The sequence below is a fragment of the Panthera onca genome, chromosome B4 (assembly GCF_046562875.1).
Source record: "Panthera onca isolate mPanOnc1 chromosome B4, mPanOnc1 haplotype 2, whole genome shotgun sequence".
In the NCBI taxonomy this organism is placed as follows: Eukaryota; Metazoa; Chordata; class Mammalia; order Carnivora; family Felidae; genus Panthera; species Panthera onca.
In genome coordinates this window covers 21,241,878-21,260,340 of record NC_138345.1, presented here as the reverse complement: position 1 = coordinate 21,260,340, position 18,463 = coordinate 21,241,878, and the positions used below count along the sequence as shown (strand labels likewise).

The 18,463-nt window shown below is 44.1% G+C and overlaps 1 protein-coding gene across 14 annotated transcripts in view; it reads right to left on the bottom strand.

Annotated features, from left to right (window-relative positions):
- The window catches only part of ARMC3 (armadillo repeat containing 3), a 106,030-nt gene that overhangs the window by 6,854 nt on the left and 80,713 nt on the right, over positions 1–18,463 (bottom strand). For 9 of the 14 annotated variants that reach the window (XM_078450351.2, XM_078450343.2, XM_078450353.2 and 6 more), the window contains 5 exons: positions 17,292–17,392; positions 16,521–16,622; positions 15,721–15,837; positions 7,534–7,734; positions 4,975–5,137 (listed from right to left, as the gene is read on the bottom strand). In XM_078450351.2, the coding sequence (XP_078306477.2) occupies positions 4,975–5,137; positions 7,534–7,734; positions 15,721–15,837; positions 16,521–16,622; positions 17,292–17,392 (684 nt within the window). Of the gene's footprint in view, positions 1–4,974; positions 5,138–7,533; positions 7,800–15,720; positions 15,838–16,520; positions 16,623–17,291; positions 17,393–18,463 lie in introns of those variants that run through there. The other 5 variants (XM_078450349.2, XM_078450350.2, XM_078450352.2 and 2 more) reach the window with 5 other exon arrangements.

Below are 18,463 nucleotides of genomic sequence, written 5' to 3'. Positions count from 1 at the left end.
ATGATGGATTGAGAGAGCTGGCTCAGACTTGCCTGGGTTTGAATTTCGGCTCAGCGGCTCCCTGGCTGCTGTCACCGCAAACAAAGGGCTCAGCCTCTCTGTGCCTCCGTTTCTTCGTCTGGGAAATGAGGATAACGGTAGAGCCTCCTGCTTAGCAGGTTATAAGGATGAAGTAGATTAAAACGTGTCAAGTGCTTAGGGCTGTGAGCCCCGCACAGAGCAGGTGCTCAATAAATGCTCCTAGCCAGAGGAGGCAGGAATCGCGTTGTTTTAATCACCTGTTTATATATTCATGTGACTTACTGATTACCTACTGTGTCGTGATGGCACCAGGCAGTCTTGGGTGGACCAAGACGATTAAGACATGGTCGTCATTTTTCAGGCCGTACCTCCTATCTAGGCTGAGCCTGCCTGGTAAACAGTCAACTCTCACGTAACAGTATCCAAATGTATGGCACTCTGTGGTATTGTCATTTATGATACGAAATACACGTTTGGTCTTCGTCCGTTTCCGCACAGAACTCCTAAACCCTTGGGATTTCCTAAGTGATGAGCGCCATAAAAGTGTCTTTTCTTAATGAGGTGGCTTCTGGACCACCCCCAAGGGTGGGGATGGTTTGGCAGGCGAACCAATCTTGCGACTGGAGGGTTAGAACTTTCAGCTCCACCTCCTGACCTCTGGGGAGGGGAGGGGGTTGAGGTTGAATCAGTCCCCGGTGGCCAATGACTTCATCAATCATGACTATGTAATGAAGCCTCTATAAAAATCCAAAAGGAGAGGTTCTGGAGAAGGGCCGGGTTGGTGACCACATGGAGATTCGGGGAGAGTGGTGTGCCTGGAGGGGACACGGAGGCTCCAAGCCCTCTCCCCATACCATTCCTTTTTAAATTTTTTTTTAAATGTTTTTATTTATTTTTGAGACAGAGAGAGACAGAGCATGAGCGGGGGAGGGGCAGAGAGAGAGGGAGACACAGAAGCCGAAGCAGGCTCCAGGCTCTGAGCTGTCAGCACAGAGCCCGACGCAGGGCTCGAACCCACGAACTGCGAGATCATGACCTGAGCCCAAGTCGGATGCTCAACCGACTGAGCCACCCAGGCGCCCCAACCCCATACCATTCTTCATGCAATTCTTCCATCTGGCTGTTCCTGAGTTACATCCTTTTCTAACAAACTGCCGATCAAGTCAGGAAAATGTGTCTGAGTTCTGGGAGCCGCTCTAACAAATTAATCAACCCTGAGGGGGCTGTGTCCAGGGGAACCTCCAATCTGTTGGTCAGAGGCACAGATGACAACCTGGGCTTGTGACTGGTGGCTGAAACGTGTGTGGCCAGGAGGGGACAGTCTTGTAGGGCTGAGCCCTTAACCTGTGGGATCTGACATCATCTCCAGGCAGGTAGTGTCAGAATCGAGTTGAACTGACCCAGCTGAGGTCAGAGGATTACCTGAATGTATAGAAACTGCCCACCCCGATCCCCGCCACCCCTCCCCCATTGGAATTGGTACCAGAATCATCTTACACACTGTCTTGCGGGGTAGAGAGCCAAAAATAAACATGCTTTCCAAAATAATGGTTACTGACCTCTTAAACTCCATGGCAAGGCACTTTAAATCATCACAATGATCCTGTGAAACAGATACTATTGCATTTCCCATTTTATGGAGAGTAAAACCAAGGTCAGATAATTTTCCCCAAGGAGGTCACAGTAAGTGGTGACCTAACGTGGAAGGCAGGGGATCGGTCTCCAGAGTCTGAGTCCTAACCTCAGGGTGACGCTGCCTCCCACTGAGCTGAATGAGTTCTCATCTGAAAGTCTGGATTTTCTTTGTGAGGTGGGAAACAATGAAAAGTGTTAGTAGGAGGAAAGACAGATGTGGGGCACAGCTGCTGAGGAAAAAAGAGAAAAGCCTGTGACCAGGAGATGGAAAAGGGTGACACCTGAATGTCCACCTGAGTTGGGCACCCTGAGGTGACTGTGGCGTCCCCCCACTGTCCTGTTCCAGAGCCTGGGCGGCACCGTGGAAAGGGCAAGCCATCAGACTGGCCCAGGGTGGACTGGCGAGGCAGGGGAGAGGAAGGATGGGGTCAAGAGGATGAGGGAAGTTAGTGAGCGAATTCTAAGGTCCATGGATGATTTCTCTAGGCGCCTAGGGGTGGGAAAGCGAAACCAAAAAGGAGGCAACAAACTGGAAGAAAATGGAGGAGATGAAGAGTATTCAGAGGAGTGAATGATTTACGGAGGTAGAGGGTAAGAGATTTTATCAGTGGGTATTTATCAGTGGTTGGGATGTCAGTGGTGGGAAAGATCAGGATAATGAATTGGATGACTCAACCGAGGTCTGAGGGTAATGCATCCGGTTTGGCATAATGCTACGGACTGAATGTTTAGGTCTCCTCCGCCCCAACTCATTTGTTGAAGCCTTGACCCCCAGTGTGATGGTATTGGGAGGGCTTGTAGGAGGAGGAAGAGACCAGAGCCCCCGGTCCGTCCATCCTGTGAGGGCAAAGGAAGAAAGTGGCCACTGGAAACCAGGAAGAGGGTCCTCACCAGACGCTGGCTCCGTTCTCACCTTGAGCTGAGACTTCTCAGCCTCCATTATCGTGAGAAATAACTATTTATTGGTTAGGCCCCCCAATGTACGGTATTTTGTTTGAGCAGATGATCACACTAATACAGTGCCTGTGAGACACTCAGGTGCAGCCTGGAGGGTAAACAGGCACACGGATGTGGGATCAGGAGAGGTTTGTGGGACAGAGGGAAGAATCTGGACACCCGCGGCATTTAGTTAGTATTTAAGGCCACGTGAGAGCATGACCTCACCATATGAAGCACATAGAGTGAGAAGGGAGAAGAGTCTGTGTCGGAACGTCGCGGGACCCCAACACTTAAAAGAGCGTTGGAGGAAAGAGGTCACCAGAGGAGACTGAGATGAGGTGGAAAGAGAGAACGAAAGTTACTCAAGAAGAGTGCTGTCAGGGAATAAGAAGGACGAGTGACAAATCTTTGACATACCAAGTAAGACAGACAATAGATTCCTGTGGTTCTTCCTGAGAGGGAGCCAAGGCGAGAGACCACAGTGGCCTGAAGGAGAAGAACGAGGTGAGCCAAAGAGGGACAAGGTACCGAGATGACTGAATTTTGACGAAGACTGAGAATTATCTAGATAGAAAAAATATGGTAGGTTTGATTCAGATCGACACGGGTTCAGAGTTGAGCTGTGCCTCTCGCTGACCTTGGGTAAATCCCCTCTCTCAGTTCAGTTTTCTTGTCTTTCAAACAAGGATAGTAATTTCGACTTTTGGTATTTTTCAGAGTTTTCACAATTGCATTAATCAAGTGTCTGTCACGTAGCTCAAAATGATGGTGGTCATGATGATAGGAGCTACAGGAATAGTTGTAGTTATTACGAGAAAAGATTTATATTTCCTCTTTAAATATTGTAGACTTAAGTTTAGATTTTAAAGGAGAAACAGAGAGAGAGAAAGACTTTCAAGGCAGAAGAGAAGAATTTGCTAGAGCAAGAAACCCAAGAAAATAAGGAAGATTGGGGAGCACAAGGGGAGCTCCGTTGGTTAAGTGTCCCGTTCTCTCTCGGTTTTGGCTTGGGTCATGATCTCACAGTTTGTGGGTTCAAGCCCCGAGTTAGGCTCTACACTGATGGAGTGGAGCCCGCTTGGGTTCTCCCTCTCCCATTCTCTCTGCCCCTCCCTCACACGCTCTCCCTCGCTCTCTCTCTCTCTCTCTCTCAAAATAAATAAAACTTAAGGAAAAAAAGAAACTGGGGAAAGTTGGCACTCCAATTATATATAGAATTAGCTTGGAACTGGAGGCAAGATACACATGGATGTAAAGAGGTTTGTAGGTATTTGGGAGGAAGTAGGAATTGTATACATTCAGTCTACAGTTCAGAAACCATTTTTGCAGCTCTTATTATATTCCAGACGCTTGATACAGTGGAGGAAAAAAAAATTACCCCCTCTTTCTTGAACCTGACCCTCCTCTCGTGTCCCCCTCAGTGAACGATGCCAACATTAACGGTTGCCCTGCCCAGAGCCTGAAAATCTTGTTCTTCTCATGCAGTCCCTCACACCGCACCTAGGCAGACGCCAATTGCTTTCCGTTTCGCTCTTAAATCTCTCTGTACGTATATACATATATATGTGTTTTTAATTTATTTTTTATTTAAAAAAAATTTTTTTTAACGTTTATTTATTTTTGAGACAGAGCATGAACAGGGGAGGAGCAGAGAGAGAGGGAGACACAGAATCGGAAGCAGGCTCCAGGCTCTGAGCCGTCAGCATAGAGCCCGACGCGGGGCTCGAACTCACGGACCGCGAGATCGTGACCTGAGCCGAAGTCGGACGCTTAACCGACCGAGCCACCCAGGCGCCCCTATATATGTATTTTTAAAATCATGCTCTCCCCTTAACAGCTTTCGGTGGCCACTCACAGATTTTAGGATCAAGTGCAAATTCACATGGCACTTTATAATCCGGCCCTTTAGCTGCATCTGACCCGTCCTCTTTCCTTTTTCCAGACCAACTATGCTACATTCCTCAAGTCGACCATGGACTCTCAATCCTGTCATCTTGTATAAAATGTTTGCTTTGTTTAGAATGTTCTTGTCTTCCTTCTTTACCCGATGAAATCCTATGTATTCTCTAATACTCAGGCTACACACCACTTCCTCCCCTGAAGCTTTCCCTGACATCACCTGAGAACCCACAAGTCTAGCCCTTGTGTGTATGCAGGGGCTATCGCTTTAAGAGATCCATATTCCCAGACCTTAGAAGAGCCCTTGACCTGTAGCAGGTGTATGATAAATATTGAATGAATATGCTTCCGGTAGTCTGGCAAATATATACGCGTGTGTGCGTGTGTGTGTGTGTGTAAATGTTAGCAAGTGGCTCACACTATTATGAGAAAGACAAACATTTTTACCTAAAGGCAAATGAGGCAAAATATCTCAAATACCTTGAAAAGCAAAGCTCGATGATAGAAGATTCCTTTTTTGATCTGTCCAATTGGCACAACGTTGGATTTAAGTTGAAATTTTAGCTCACTGATATGGAGTTCCCAGCTGAAATTATGGAGTTTCTCCTTTGACATTTTACCACCCATTTTTTCTGCCACGTACCTGTGTCAATGACATTGAGATCCAATCAATCGAGTTTCACATCCCATTTTAGATGCTTTGAGTGTAACTCTACGTACAGTTGTATGTGTCAAAGCTGCATTTCCTCTGGCTTTCTTATTTGCTTTACTTTTTAAACTTACTATAAGTGCGTTAACATTAGGCTCACTCTATTCAAACTATCACATAGAGACTGACACTCTCACAATTTCATTCAACACAAAGGAAGAAATGAATGCTAATCTTCGCAATATTTATAAGAAGAAACAAATCATATCACACAAAGTTCCTATCAACACAGTTTTAAAGCTTTATCTTGCCCTTGAAAAAATATTCACAAATGCTTCAATCTGAAATCCAAGGCATCGTGCTAACATACACGGTCCTTCTTTTAACGAATTTGAACTTAGAGATAACGTGCACACATTGGAAATTTTTCCTTTGGATTCCCAAATATTTTCAAGTTTTCTAATTTTTCCCTGTTAAATTTTATTATTTTGGGGGGCGCCTGGGTGCCTCAGTCGGTCAAGCGTCTGACTCTTGGTTTTTTGCTCAGGTCACGGTCCCACAGTTCAAGGGTTTGAGCCTTGCATTGGGCTCTGAGCGCTGACAGCGCAGAGCCTGCTTGGGATTCTGTCTCTCTCTCCCTCCCTCTCTCTACCCCTGCCTTGGTGGGGCTCTCTCTCTCTCTCTCTCTCTCAAAATAAAAACATAACCTTAAAAATATAGATATATTTGATTAAATTTTTTTTTGATTTAGAGAAAGATGGCGTTTAGGTAACACTAAAGTGAGAGGAAGAGAGGAAGAAGGCAGAAGGAAAAATAAGTTGGGTGAGGAGTTGGAATGGATGTGCCCGGGGGTTTCTCCTCATTGGAGGCTCTCCCTGAAGAGGTCAGTAAACACGTCTACAAAAATCCTCTGTCAACTAAGGCTATACTGCATCTTGGAGTAGAGGCAGAGTTGCACATTTTAAGAAAAACTTTCGTCTTGCTGTACAGAGAACCAAGCGAGGAAGAACAACGGCCGAAAACAGGAGGAAAGGTGGGGGAGAAAGCTGTCGCACGACCCAGCCAGGCAGACCGTGATCAATGCTGGGGACCAACAGCTCGGGGGCAAATCTCAGCATCCCCGTCTTGGTGCGGGCTCAGGTTTAAAAAAAAAAAAAAAACAACGAAAAACCCACAATTATTTGGGAACGATGAAAAGTATTCCCGATAGGAACAAAGCACGAGGACGTTTGGCAAATGCTGAAATGAGCTAGATCAGAGTTCTGCTTGAGTCATCACTTCTCAAGGACACCCGAAAAACGCCAGCAGCCAAAAGTGTTCTCTTCCGGTTCTGGCTGACGAGAAGTCAATGATCTGGCGGCTGTTGTTTCTTGCGGTTGTCACATCCAGGTTTGATGAGTGCAGTGCACTTCAACTTGGAGAGGGTACAAGCTCCCGCGGAGGCCCCAGCTGTTGCAGGATCCACCTGCTCACCTAACTCACCTGCTCCTTCTTGGTGCCAGTGGCGAAGGCCACCCTCCACTTGAAGTGATTCCTAACCCCTCACAGCTACCACGTCAAGGTCTCAGGTTTCTCTTAGCGGACTCACACTAAATGCTCCAATTAAGAAGGCAGGATCAGGGGCGCCTGGGTGGCTCAGTCGGTGGGGCGTCCGACTTCGGCTCAGGTCACCTCACAGTTCGTGAGTTCGAGCCCCGCGTCAGGCTCCGTGCTGACAGCTCGGAGCCTAGAGCCTGCCTCGGATTCTGTGTCTCCCTTGATCTCTGCCCCCTCCCCGCTCCTGCTCTGTGTCTCTCTTTCTCTCAAAAATAAATGAACATTAAAAAAATTTTTTTTAAGTAAAAGAAGGCAGCCTCACTGACGTCTGCAGGGTGTTGAGCCTGCCCAAATAGCCATCCCTCAGAACACTCACACCCCCACGTTAGAGCAACGTGCAGTGCAAAATATCAGACACAGGACATAAAAATCAGTGATGGTTGTTTGTATTAGAACATAATTTTTGAGTCTACAAATAATTCACAATATGATTCCTTTAAATTGTGAGCACCCCATCTACCTACGGAGTCATTTAATTTTCACACTTGATTCATTCCTTAGGATCACATTGAAGGATGGCTTTAGTGGTTTCGCTGGAGAAAATGACAAAAGCAAAAGCATTTTTCTTGAAGCAATTTCCAGCTCCTAGCTCTGATTCTTGGTGGAAATAGGACGTAAAATAGGAATGGAGCGTTTTTTCAATTGATTGTGTTTCTGCTTCAGAGTCAGCGGTGGGGTGCAGTTATTATGACGGAGTCACCTGAAAACTGGCTAAAAAATGCAAACCGCTAACATCAGAAACTTTTCCTCAGAAACTGAAAATGTGCATGAATAGACAGAGACAGCTGACTTACCTTGCAAGGACCTCAATCTGTTCCTTAATATTGGTTATGGGAAATATTGATTTGGTCACTTCATACACGTAAACACGGAAGTCAGGATCGAAGGGAGGATACCATTCTTTCTCGGGGCTTCCTTCTCCCATCAATTTTGGTAATGTCGAAACCTCTTCTTCCTCCTTCACTCTTTCCTCCTCTTTTTTCCCTCGGCCTTTCCTTTGAGAGTACACAGCAGCAATCAACGTCACAAAATGAACCACACCAACTGTGCTCTGAGTAATCTAAAGAACCCCACAGAAATAGATGATTTTAACCTCAATGACCATATCATATGCCGTTTTCAAATTTTCGATGACGGTGATGGAGTGTTATAGCTTTCACATTATGCAGGAGAAATTAACTTTCAAGGTAACACTGCCTGATTGGTACATACGAAAATCGTACGTTGGTCTTCCGTATAATTGCTTAGCAAGACGTCTGGTGCATAGTAGGTATGCAAGAAGCATTTATTGAATTGGGAGAAAATAGGTTGCTTCCTCAGGGAGTCGAAGCCAGTCTTACATCATCTCTCGCTTCAGTTGGGCCCTTCAGCAAGAAGAGTTTGGATCACCATTTTTAAGAAAAATTCCCCGGGGGTACCTGGGTGGCCCAGTCCCTTAAGCGTCCGACTTCGGCTCAGGTCATGATCTCACGGTTTGTGAGTTCGAGCCCCGCGTAGGATTCGGTGCTGACAGCTCAGAGCCTAGAGCCTGCTTTGGATTCTATGTCTCCCTCTCTCTCTCCGCCCCTCCCCTGTTCACACTCCCGTGTGAGTGTCTCTCTCTCAAAAGTAAATAAACTTTAAAAAAAATTTTTTTTTAAATTACCCAAAACATGGAAAAAAGCAAACCAAAATACGGATAGCACAGAATTTCCATGTCATGCAGGGGTGAAGACTTACCTGAAGTTTATCTAAAGAAATGTACTTAGTTCTGCACTTACGAAAACTGAAATGTACTTAATAAACAGTAAAGATACTGCTTAATTAAAATCTACTCTTAATTAATAGTTTCAACCCGAGAGAATTTGCTAGTTAACATGTGTAGCAGAGATGCAAAGGATTCCTGTCGGTGGAAAAGGCATTGCCAGCGGTCACAGTTGATTGTCCTGGAGGCCGTTAACCAGTTTTTAAAACGCAATTCTTTGTGTTCCTTCACTGGGGAATGTCTTTACCTCCCCCTCTTCATTGTTAAAGGACAGTTTCGCCCGAGAGAGATCACGTGGTGGATGCCTTTGGCAGTTGAGACACGTTGTGCCACTTCCTTGTGGCCTCCGAGAAATGCACCGGCACTCAAATTGGAATTTCCCGATATGAATTCAGATCCCACGATTCAGGGGCACTTCCTCGGGTGGAGCTACGTCACGAGAAAATTGCAGCCCTTGTTATGCTAGCAGAACCGGAGGGGGGGGACGAGGAAACCTCCATGTGAACTTCTATAGCCTTTGCTTACGTCTATTTTTTTCCTGCTGTTCCTGCATTGTATCTTTTACTAAAATAAACCTTAGCCATAATTATATTATATTATATTATATTATATTATATTATATTATATATAACATATATATAACATATTATATATAACATATATTATATATAGACAATATATTACATATTATGTATTACATATCACATCACATATCACATATCACATATCATATATCATATATTATATATAGACACACACAGACACACACCCATCCCCTAGCTAAGAAAATGGGGCCTGGCCAGGTGAAGCTCCTAAATTGTGTCTTTGCAACTATTTTGCATTTTGTTCCACTAGCAGTAAATTAGAAGCAGGAATTATCTTTAAATATTTCTCGAAGTACAGAATGAAGGGGGGGGGCAACCAAAGGCGATGTGAGTTTTCTCTTTAATTCATTTGGAGGAAGAAATACAAAAAATAATCTTATTAATTGCTTTTGGAGCATTACACAAAACTCTATAATCACCACAAATACCCAACGTTTTGTATTTTTTAATTCAATATTCTATTTACTGCAGCTAAGTAGAGTCTAAAATGTACTCCCCATATATTATGATAAAATTTCTAAGCAAAAATTAATATTTCCAGCTCTATCATCTGAATACCTTTCTTGGGGCGCCTGGGTGGTTCAATTGGTTAAGCGCTGGACTTTGGCTCAGGTCATGATCTCACAGTTTGTGGGGTTGAGCCCCACGTCCGGCTCTGTGCTGAGAGCTCAGAGCCTGGAGTCTGCTGCAGATTCTGTGTCTCCCTCTCTCTCTCTCTCTCTCTCTCTCTGCCCTTCTCACGCTTGCACTATCTCTCTCTCAAAAACAAATAACACTTAAAAATTTTTGAACACATTTCTTCTTTTGCAAGACAAATAAATAGAACATCTTTACATACATAGTAAGATTTTAGTAAATTGGGAGCCACCACGAGAAAGGTCAATTAGAATGGTGAAAACCATATTTAGATTTACCTGCTCCTAAAGTTACAGGGTAGCTTTATAAGATTGGACAGCTTGACTCAGAGCACCTATAACACAAAGCAGGTGTATTTCTGAGTGTGCTGAGGTGCGAGAGGAGAATCATTTGGTACGTAGCAGACGAGAGCCAGCACGCAGGACTTAGCACATCATGGAGGGCAATCCTATTGAGTGATTAAAAAGGGATAATTTACAGGAGCCTCTGAACTGTAGTTTCCTGCTGCTACAAACAGAAGTACTTCATTTGGACCTCTTTCCCATGAAGCCTGCCTGGGTATGTCAATAAGGGCTTCAATACTTAAATGGATTTTATTTCTTCTTCTTCTTCTTCTTTTTTTTAAAACATTTATTTATTTTTGAGAGACAGAGAGAGACAGAGCGCAAGCAGGGGAGGGGCAGAGAGAGAGAGGGAGACACAGAGTCTGAAGCAGGCTCCGGGCTCTGCACGGACAGGCTGACAGCAGTGAGCCTGATGTGGGGCTCAAACCTACGAACCGTAAGATCATGAACCATGAGATCATGCCCTGAGCTGAAGTCGGACACTTAACCGACTGAGCCACCCAGGCACCCCAAATGAATTCCATTTCTAAATCACTATGGAGACAAGTGCTAAGAAATTACAAAATTAACTCTCGTAAAATTAACCCTCAGAAAGAACACCGATTTGCAATTAAAGATAGTGGAACTTTTACCTTTCTTACCAAGACTTTAGCAAAACTACCTCAGAAAACAGAGAGTTACTGTGGAAATCCAAAGCAATAAGGATATTTTCTATGTTCATCGGTGGATGAGAAGGCAGATAGCTAAACAGAAAGAGACATTTGTCTGGCTCCAAACTCTGTACTGACATTTTCAAAGTTTAATCACTTGCTCCTTTTTGATTCCATCAACTATTTGGACATATAAGTTATAAGGCAAGGCTGCTGGGAGAAACGGAAGTCATGAAGCTGGCCCACGTGGGGTTTCAATTTAGGCAGGAAGATTTGGGTCTATGAAAAATTATCACAATACCAGGTAGTATTCGATAAATTCCACATGAGTGGTAAAAATAAGAAATTCGAGATGTTCCAGAAATCTATCCCAGTTGGGTGTCCTGTTCCCCCCAGTCTATTCCAAAAAGATGAGGAGAGAGTATTGTATAAAGTGGACACAGAATGTATTCCGGGTTTAGAAGGATGTATGTGCGCATACGTGTGTGTGTGTGCGTGTGTGTGGTTTATTTTCTTATTTGTCAGTGTCCCCAGTAGGATGTAAGTTCTATGAAAACAAAGGTTTATGTTCACTTCTGTATCTCTAATGTGGGAACAACTCCTGATACCTAATACAATAAGTATTTGCTGAACAAATGAAAAAATTCAAGAAAAGAAGGTGAGAAGGTATTTAAGCGTGATTAAGATGTTAAATGTGATTAAGAAACAATATCTATTTCTGAAAGACTTTTGCAGTTAGTCAAGATTTGGGAGGAAGGGGGAAAAATGGCTAAGCGAAGGTTAAAAAAAAAAAAGCAGTTGAGGGAAATTCTTCAAAAAATAACAATGTTTTAGGAAGTCGTTATGATGAGGATCAAAATTGAGCGGCAGAAATGTTTAAGTATATGTTGTAAATTTCTAAAAGACTCCAGAGATGAACAGACTGGAAGGAAACAAAATAGAGATAGGAAAGCAATAAACTTTTAAGTGTGTATCATAAACTCATGTGCAATCAACTTAAATATTTATGAAACCTGGTCTGAATACAAAAATATGCTACAGATAGAACTTCTGATACACTCACAAATGGGTACAGTAAGTGTTTATTGGGAGGGGAATGGTCTTTATAAAGAAAAGCTTTAGAGGGCATATTAGGTTTGTCGGATTCAGTGAAGGCTAGGAAATTATCAAGATGGCGGCTGGATAAAGGCAAAACCAATCACGTCTCCTATTAGTGTTTTGCTGTGACGGAGGGAACAGCCGAACGCTTCGCACAGAAGAACAATATAGTTGCTAGTCACCCAGCGAGAGACTGTCGCTTAAGGATTTTAATTTACATGGTATATGGTGATAATATTCATGAGGAGAAAGAGACAAATCATACTTCCCCTGTCTGTATTGGGCCGCCACACACATAACTGGTTTGCCCATTTCCTGTCCCCTCTCTTCCTTTCAAGACTTTGGCCACTTTGTGGTTCTAGATGTCTCGTCATTGTCGGCAGTACCTCTCAGTAACTTTTTGTTAACATCGCACATTCTCTACGACATTATCAGATGAGTAGAGTTAAAATGTGTTACTCTGTCGTCAGGGGTCCAAAGTTCTCATAGGAACAAGACAAGAAGGGCTTACCAAAACAGAGACAACAGGGCAACACGATTACGACCAATCTATCCCCCCAGTGGACCCAGGAATAAGGAGGGGAAAGGGACTGGACGTATATGGATCACTTAAGTATGCCAGGCAATGGTTTAGGCACTCGACAAACACTGTTTCACTTACTCTTACAGCACCTCTGCAAGGAAGGAATCATCACTTCCATTTTAGAGATGAGAAAACCAAGGACCAGTGTTGACCGAATCCAAATGTAGGTTCTCCTGTATGCTAACAACCTGTCTGAATGTTAGGAGCACGTCAGGGCTTATCTCTCAGTGGGGAGTAAGAGGCAAGAGTATGCAGAGACAAGGAGGAGACCGGAAATGGTGTGAGAAGAAATAATGATCCTCACTTGTTTATACTTATTCTCCCCGGGGCATATTGCCAGGGAGTCAAACCGCTATTCCTTTCAACAACAAGCCTTCGATATTTGAAAGAATTTGTGGGGCGCCTGGGTGGCTCAGTCGGTTAAGCGGCCGACTTCGGCTCAGGTCATGATCTCTCGGTCCATGAGTTCGAGCCCCGCGTCAGGTTCTGTGCTGACAGCTCAGAGCCTGGAGCCTGTTTCAGATTCTGTGTCTCCCTCTCTCTGCCCCTCCCCCATTCATGCTCTGTCTCTCTCTGTCTCAGCAATAAATAAACATTAAAAAAAAATTAAAAAAAAAAAGAATTTGTATTTAATCTATAAATTTTTTTTTGGTTATTATTTTTTATTTTTATTTTTTCAGGCGTTTGCCATGCCTACACAATTGCTGTTTGGACTTCATCTGGAGGATGATAGGAAAGCGTTGTTTTGGGCAGAGTAAAATGATCAGCCTTTCACTTTGGGAAGTTAATTTGGGGGGGGGGGTGGTCGCATGGAGGATGGGTTTATGGAGGGCTAAATAAAATGCAGGCGGATCTTACAGTAAGGGGGTTAGTGTGCTGAGATATAATACAAAAGGCCTGAAGAGGGGAGGTAAAGGTGAAACCGAAGGGAAACAATGACTTAAGAGGCACTGAAGACATCGAGTGCATAGGGCTGAGGCTCATTCAGTGAAGGGGAGTAAGGAGAAGAAGGATTTTAAGATGATGCCAAAGCTTGAGCAATTGCATGGGAGTTAACATTCATCAGCATTGGGAACAGAGGAGGAGAAGGAGGTTTGGGAGTTGGGGGAACAATGAGTTTCGTTAGAAACGCACTGTTTCCAGGCCAGCAGGATAGAGAAGCCAGGACTCAGGAAAGGGGCACATAAATGTCAACGGTAGCTTTATTTAAAAAAAAAAAAAAATTTTTTTTTAATTAATAAAAAAAAAGAACCAGACGGGGCTGTAAGAAAAATAAGATAGTGCGAAAGAGCCAAGAACAGCAGAATCAGCAAAGATTTAAGCTGATGTGATATCAGAGATATCAGAGGGAAGATACACTTTGATTGATGATGACAGGTACAGTATACGCATAACGGTCACTCATCAGACAAGTGCCTACCCTCCCCGATCAAGGGGGCAGAAAGCTGATTTTTCCCCAGGGCCATGGCTGGGTAGACCAAAGGGAGACACCTGCCCCAAAGCCAGCCAATGCTTTGGCCACTGAAGAGAAGGTGGTCCCTCTTACAAATTTGCTCCTGGTAGTTGTTGGGCTTTAGAATGGAAAGTTTGCTTGGAACTGGAGCCAGGTCTGTCCCATGGCAAACGAAAGTCACATACGCTACAGTTATGGGTGAGGCAATAACCAAAAGAGGGTCAAGGAGGATAACAAAGGGTCTGTAAATAAGATACCACGCACGTGGAGAGAGGGAGAGAGAGAAAGAGAGGGAGAAAGCCAGAGAGAGCCTACAGTTACGGACTTCATCCCAGCTCCTGTCGTTTTGGGGATGGCTGCATTTCCCACATTGGACCCTGGAGATTCCTCTACGTCCCTGCAAGGGTTGAGTGGATTTGGGCTCCTTGTAACTGTTTCGCACAACAGTACTAGCATTTGTTGAGTGTTTACTTTGTGCCAGGCACTGCTCTATGGACTGTTCATGTGCTAATTTATTTAACCGTCACAACAGCCTAGGTTACGCCCCTTTCACCGATGAGGGGACTCGGGCAAAGAGAAGGTAGCCAATTTGTTCAAGACACACGGCTTAGGCGGGTGGACCTTGTCAAAAATAACCCTGTCCTGTCAATTTCAGATTTCTGTTCTCTTGAATAAACACGGAGGCCTATGTGTGTCAACCAAGCGCTAGGCTAAACACTGGGGATGAAAAGGGAAATACTCCCATCAGCCTATGTTCTTGTCCTCAAGGAGCTGCCTGTGCAGTAGAGGTGAGGCTGAGAAGCCTAAGGAGGAAAGGAAAGCCGGGAAGAAAAGGGAGGGGGAAAAAAGGGAGGGGAGGAGAGGAGAGGGAAGGGCAAAAAGTATCAGGCCAAGAACGACAGGCGCAGATTAGAAGCAGAGATGAGAAGAATGAGCCACGGAGACTCACAGTAGAGAATGAAGTCCGAAACAGAAAATAAACAGCTCTGAGGTCTGAGGAAGAGAGCAAACCGCTGTCTGCACCTTGGGAGACCTTCGGGGGCAGTCCCCGTTTAGAAAGCGGATGCTGGACATGTGTGCTAGATGGCCTCCAATACCACAGTGGTTCTGAAGGGCTTAAGTCAACAATAATTAAAGGGTCACGGAGCGTGGCAAGAGGTCCACGTGGGTTTTTGAGGAATCCAGGAAAGTGCTCATTAGAGAAATAATATGTTTAAAAATACGTACACATACCGAAAGCATGTTTAAAACATGCCAGGCCTAAAAAGCATGAAACCACACTGTAATCGTTCCATCATGTAAACACTTGGTCCTATGTCCCTCTCCCCCCTCTCGCCGCCTCCTGAAGGTCAGAGGTTTCTCTGGGTGAGCTGGATGGGGAGGGGAGGTGGAGGCATAAGGCAGAGAGAGAGAGGAAGACAGAGAGAGAGAGAGGGAGAGAGAACCACACACCAGCGTGTGTGGCTCACCACCCACAAAGGCAGCCAGGGGGGAGGGCACAGGGTTCATTTTACATCGATCTCTACGCCGGGTCGGACTTGTAAATGAGTCACTAGGACTGCTGTTTCTGTGGTCGTTTTTGAATTAAAGTGCCTGTAGGACTGTATAGTGATCAAAGTGACCCGAGTTCTCACCCAGAGGCAGAAGAAGAAATTCCCTCCGGTTAAGTTTTCAAGAGGTTGCAAGAGACAAAAACGAAGTAAGTTACTTTTTAATTACAGCTCATGAGTCTCGCTTCGCACAACATGCCGATTCCAGAAGCAAAGCTTCCCATTTAAAAGCCACCCCTTCCATTCCCCAACTCTGCTGGGGAGTCAAAGCCCGACATGATCACAATTAGGAAGAGAACGTAATCACACATCCCCTACCTTGATCCTCTTTCTTTTGTGGTGCCTTTGCTAAGAGCAGTATTTCGTCCAGAAGGAGGCTCGGATTTCTCTTCTGTGGGAGATCCAAATCCGGTACTAAAATGATAACTATTTTTTCTGATTGTATGAAAAAACTCATGATCGATTTCAGTCACATGAAAAATAAGAAAACATTACATGTGCAAGGCGTCTCATAAGTTAGAAGGCATTTGTCACTGCCGTGACATGCCGCGATCCCTTTGCCGTCAAGGCAGGGGTGAAGCAGGGCACGAGGCACTCTTCCATCTACAAATAGTAACACAAAGTCTGCCCACGGCCACTGTGTCCCGTGGTCCAGAGCTCAGTGTATGTTCATGGCACACAGGACGTAAAGCCAGTCTCACTAGCTACTTTTCCAGAGATGTTTTCCGTGGCAATTTGAAAAAGCAATTACGAGGGGCACCTGGGTGGCTCAGTCGGTTAGGCATCCGACTCTTGATTTCGGCTCAGGTCGTGAGCCTGGCTCACAGTTCGTGAGTTCGAGCCCTGCATCTGGCTCTGCGCTGACAGTGCAAGCCTGCTTGGGATTCTCTGTCTCCCTCTCTCGGCCCCTCCCCTGCTTGCTCTCTATCTCTCTCTCTCAAAATAAATAAACATTAAAAAAATTTTTTTAAGCAATGATGAAATTATATTACTATAAGGATGAAAAGAATTACGTTGCCAAGATCTAAAACCCAAATTTTTTTTTTTTTTTTTTTTTTTTTTTTTTTACTCCCACATTGAGGGGAGAATTGAGTCCAGACAAAATACCATTTTCTTACTTGGTCTTTTCTTTGCTTGCTCTTCTAAAGGAAGACGAAGAAGAAATGCTCTGACCATAACCAACATCTGATGATTTATCTTCCGTAGATGGAGGCGGAGAACTAAAATTTTACATATTTGAAATTATACGCAAGTTAAAATACTTGATTTGTCAATATTGGCTCTGCCTACAAAAGACAGGGTTTTTTTTTTGAAAATCATATTTGGAGCTGACTTTTAACAGTGACCTAATAAACGCATAAAGGTAAGACAAAGAATATTGTAAAGGTTTTCATGAACTGGAACAGGAAATATTTTTATAAAATGTGTCCCATAAAATATGTAGGTATATATAGGTATCTGTGACCATTTTTTAAAATTCTGAAGCTTGCATTTTTAGCTTCAGTATTTACTTCTTATTTTATATTTTTTAAAAGCCCCGGGCAGCATTATAGTCCTACATACAGTCCTGGAGCCCTGTAAACACAACTCGCTTCGGTTTGCTCCTGTCTATTTATACTTTCTTCAATTAACTTCATGTTACCGGGAAGGGAATAGGCACTGACTACAGAAATACATCTGGAATTGAGTGGAAAAACCACGTTGGTGGTGATTTCCATGGTCTTTACTAGGTCAGGCTACAAATTTACGGACCAGTGTTGATTTTCAGGGTGACGCTAAATACAGGGGACAAAAAGGTGCCATCCTGCGAATCTTTACATATTCACGTGATGATGGACAAACAAAAACCATTATGCTTCCCTGCATCCGTCCACCCCCGAGAGACTCACACATCAGATGATTTACTGTTCACTAAAAGTACAGCACGTTGATCACTTGGTTCTTGTAAGCAGAGATCCTTCAAAGGCAAAAGTTTGGTGCCAGGATTTATCTGCAGATAATTTAAGAACTGATCACTCTGGGAGAATCTGTTGTCTGTCAGAGTAACTAATTACTAAAGAGATCACTAAAAATATTGCGAGGCTATCTAAAAATAGGCTAGACAAAGTCCTATATTAGCAATTTTACCAGCCTGGTGAGGCGGGTTAGACCACACCATTTTCTGAGGTCTTTTTCCAGTCATACTATAATGAGATGCCTCTCTCATCCAAGACACTTTTTAGGATCCTTTAAAGACCAGACAGATCATGGGGCGTCGTGGTGGTTCAGTTGGTTAAGTGTCCGACCTTGGCCCACATCATGATCTCATGGTTCGGGGATTTGAGCCCCGCATCGAGCTCTGTGCTGATGGCTCAGAGCCCGGAGCCTGCTTCCAATTCTCTGTCTCCTTCTCTCTCTGCCTCTCCCCCACTCATGCTCTGTCTCTCTCTCTCTCTCTCTCTCTCTCTCTTTCTCTCAGAAAGCAAACAAAAACATATATATATCAGACAGATCATGTCATTTTTCTGCCCAGAACTCTGTCTGCCAAGTTTTCCCACTTCATTCAAAGTAAAAGCCAAAATCCTTCCAATGGTCTACAAGACTTAACATGATCTGATCTCTCTGTATCTCTCTGATTTAGTCCTCACTATCGTGCTCCTTGGTTCATTCAGCTCTATACTGACCTTGCTGTTTCTCAAATCTGCCAAGCATGTTTACACCTTATGGCTTCTGTACAAGCTGTTTCTTCTGCCTGGAGAGCTCTTCCCCGAGCCATCTCCATGGCTCAATCCCTCACCTTGTAGTTTTTGCTCAAGTATGACCCTCCCTGTGAGGCCTACCTGATCACGATTTCTAAAATTATGAACATCAACCCCCAGCAACCCCCAGCACTATAGAGCCCCCTTATCTTGCCTCTGATCTATTTTTGCCCCCAATGTTCTGATCATTTTGATCGTGTGATATAATTTCTTTATTTGTTATGTTTCCTATTTATTGACACTTTCCTCTCACCGGTGCCACGGAAGTAGAGATATGTCCCTTTTATTCACTGACTATTCCAACCTACAATATTAGAAACTTA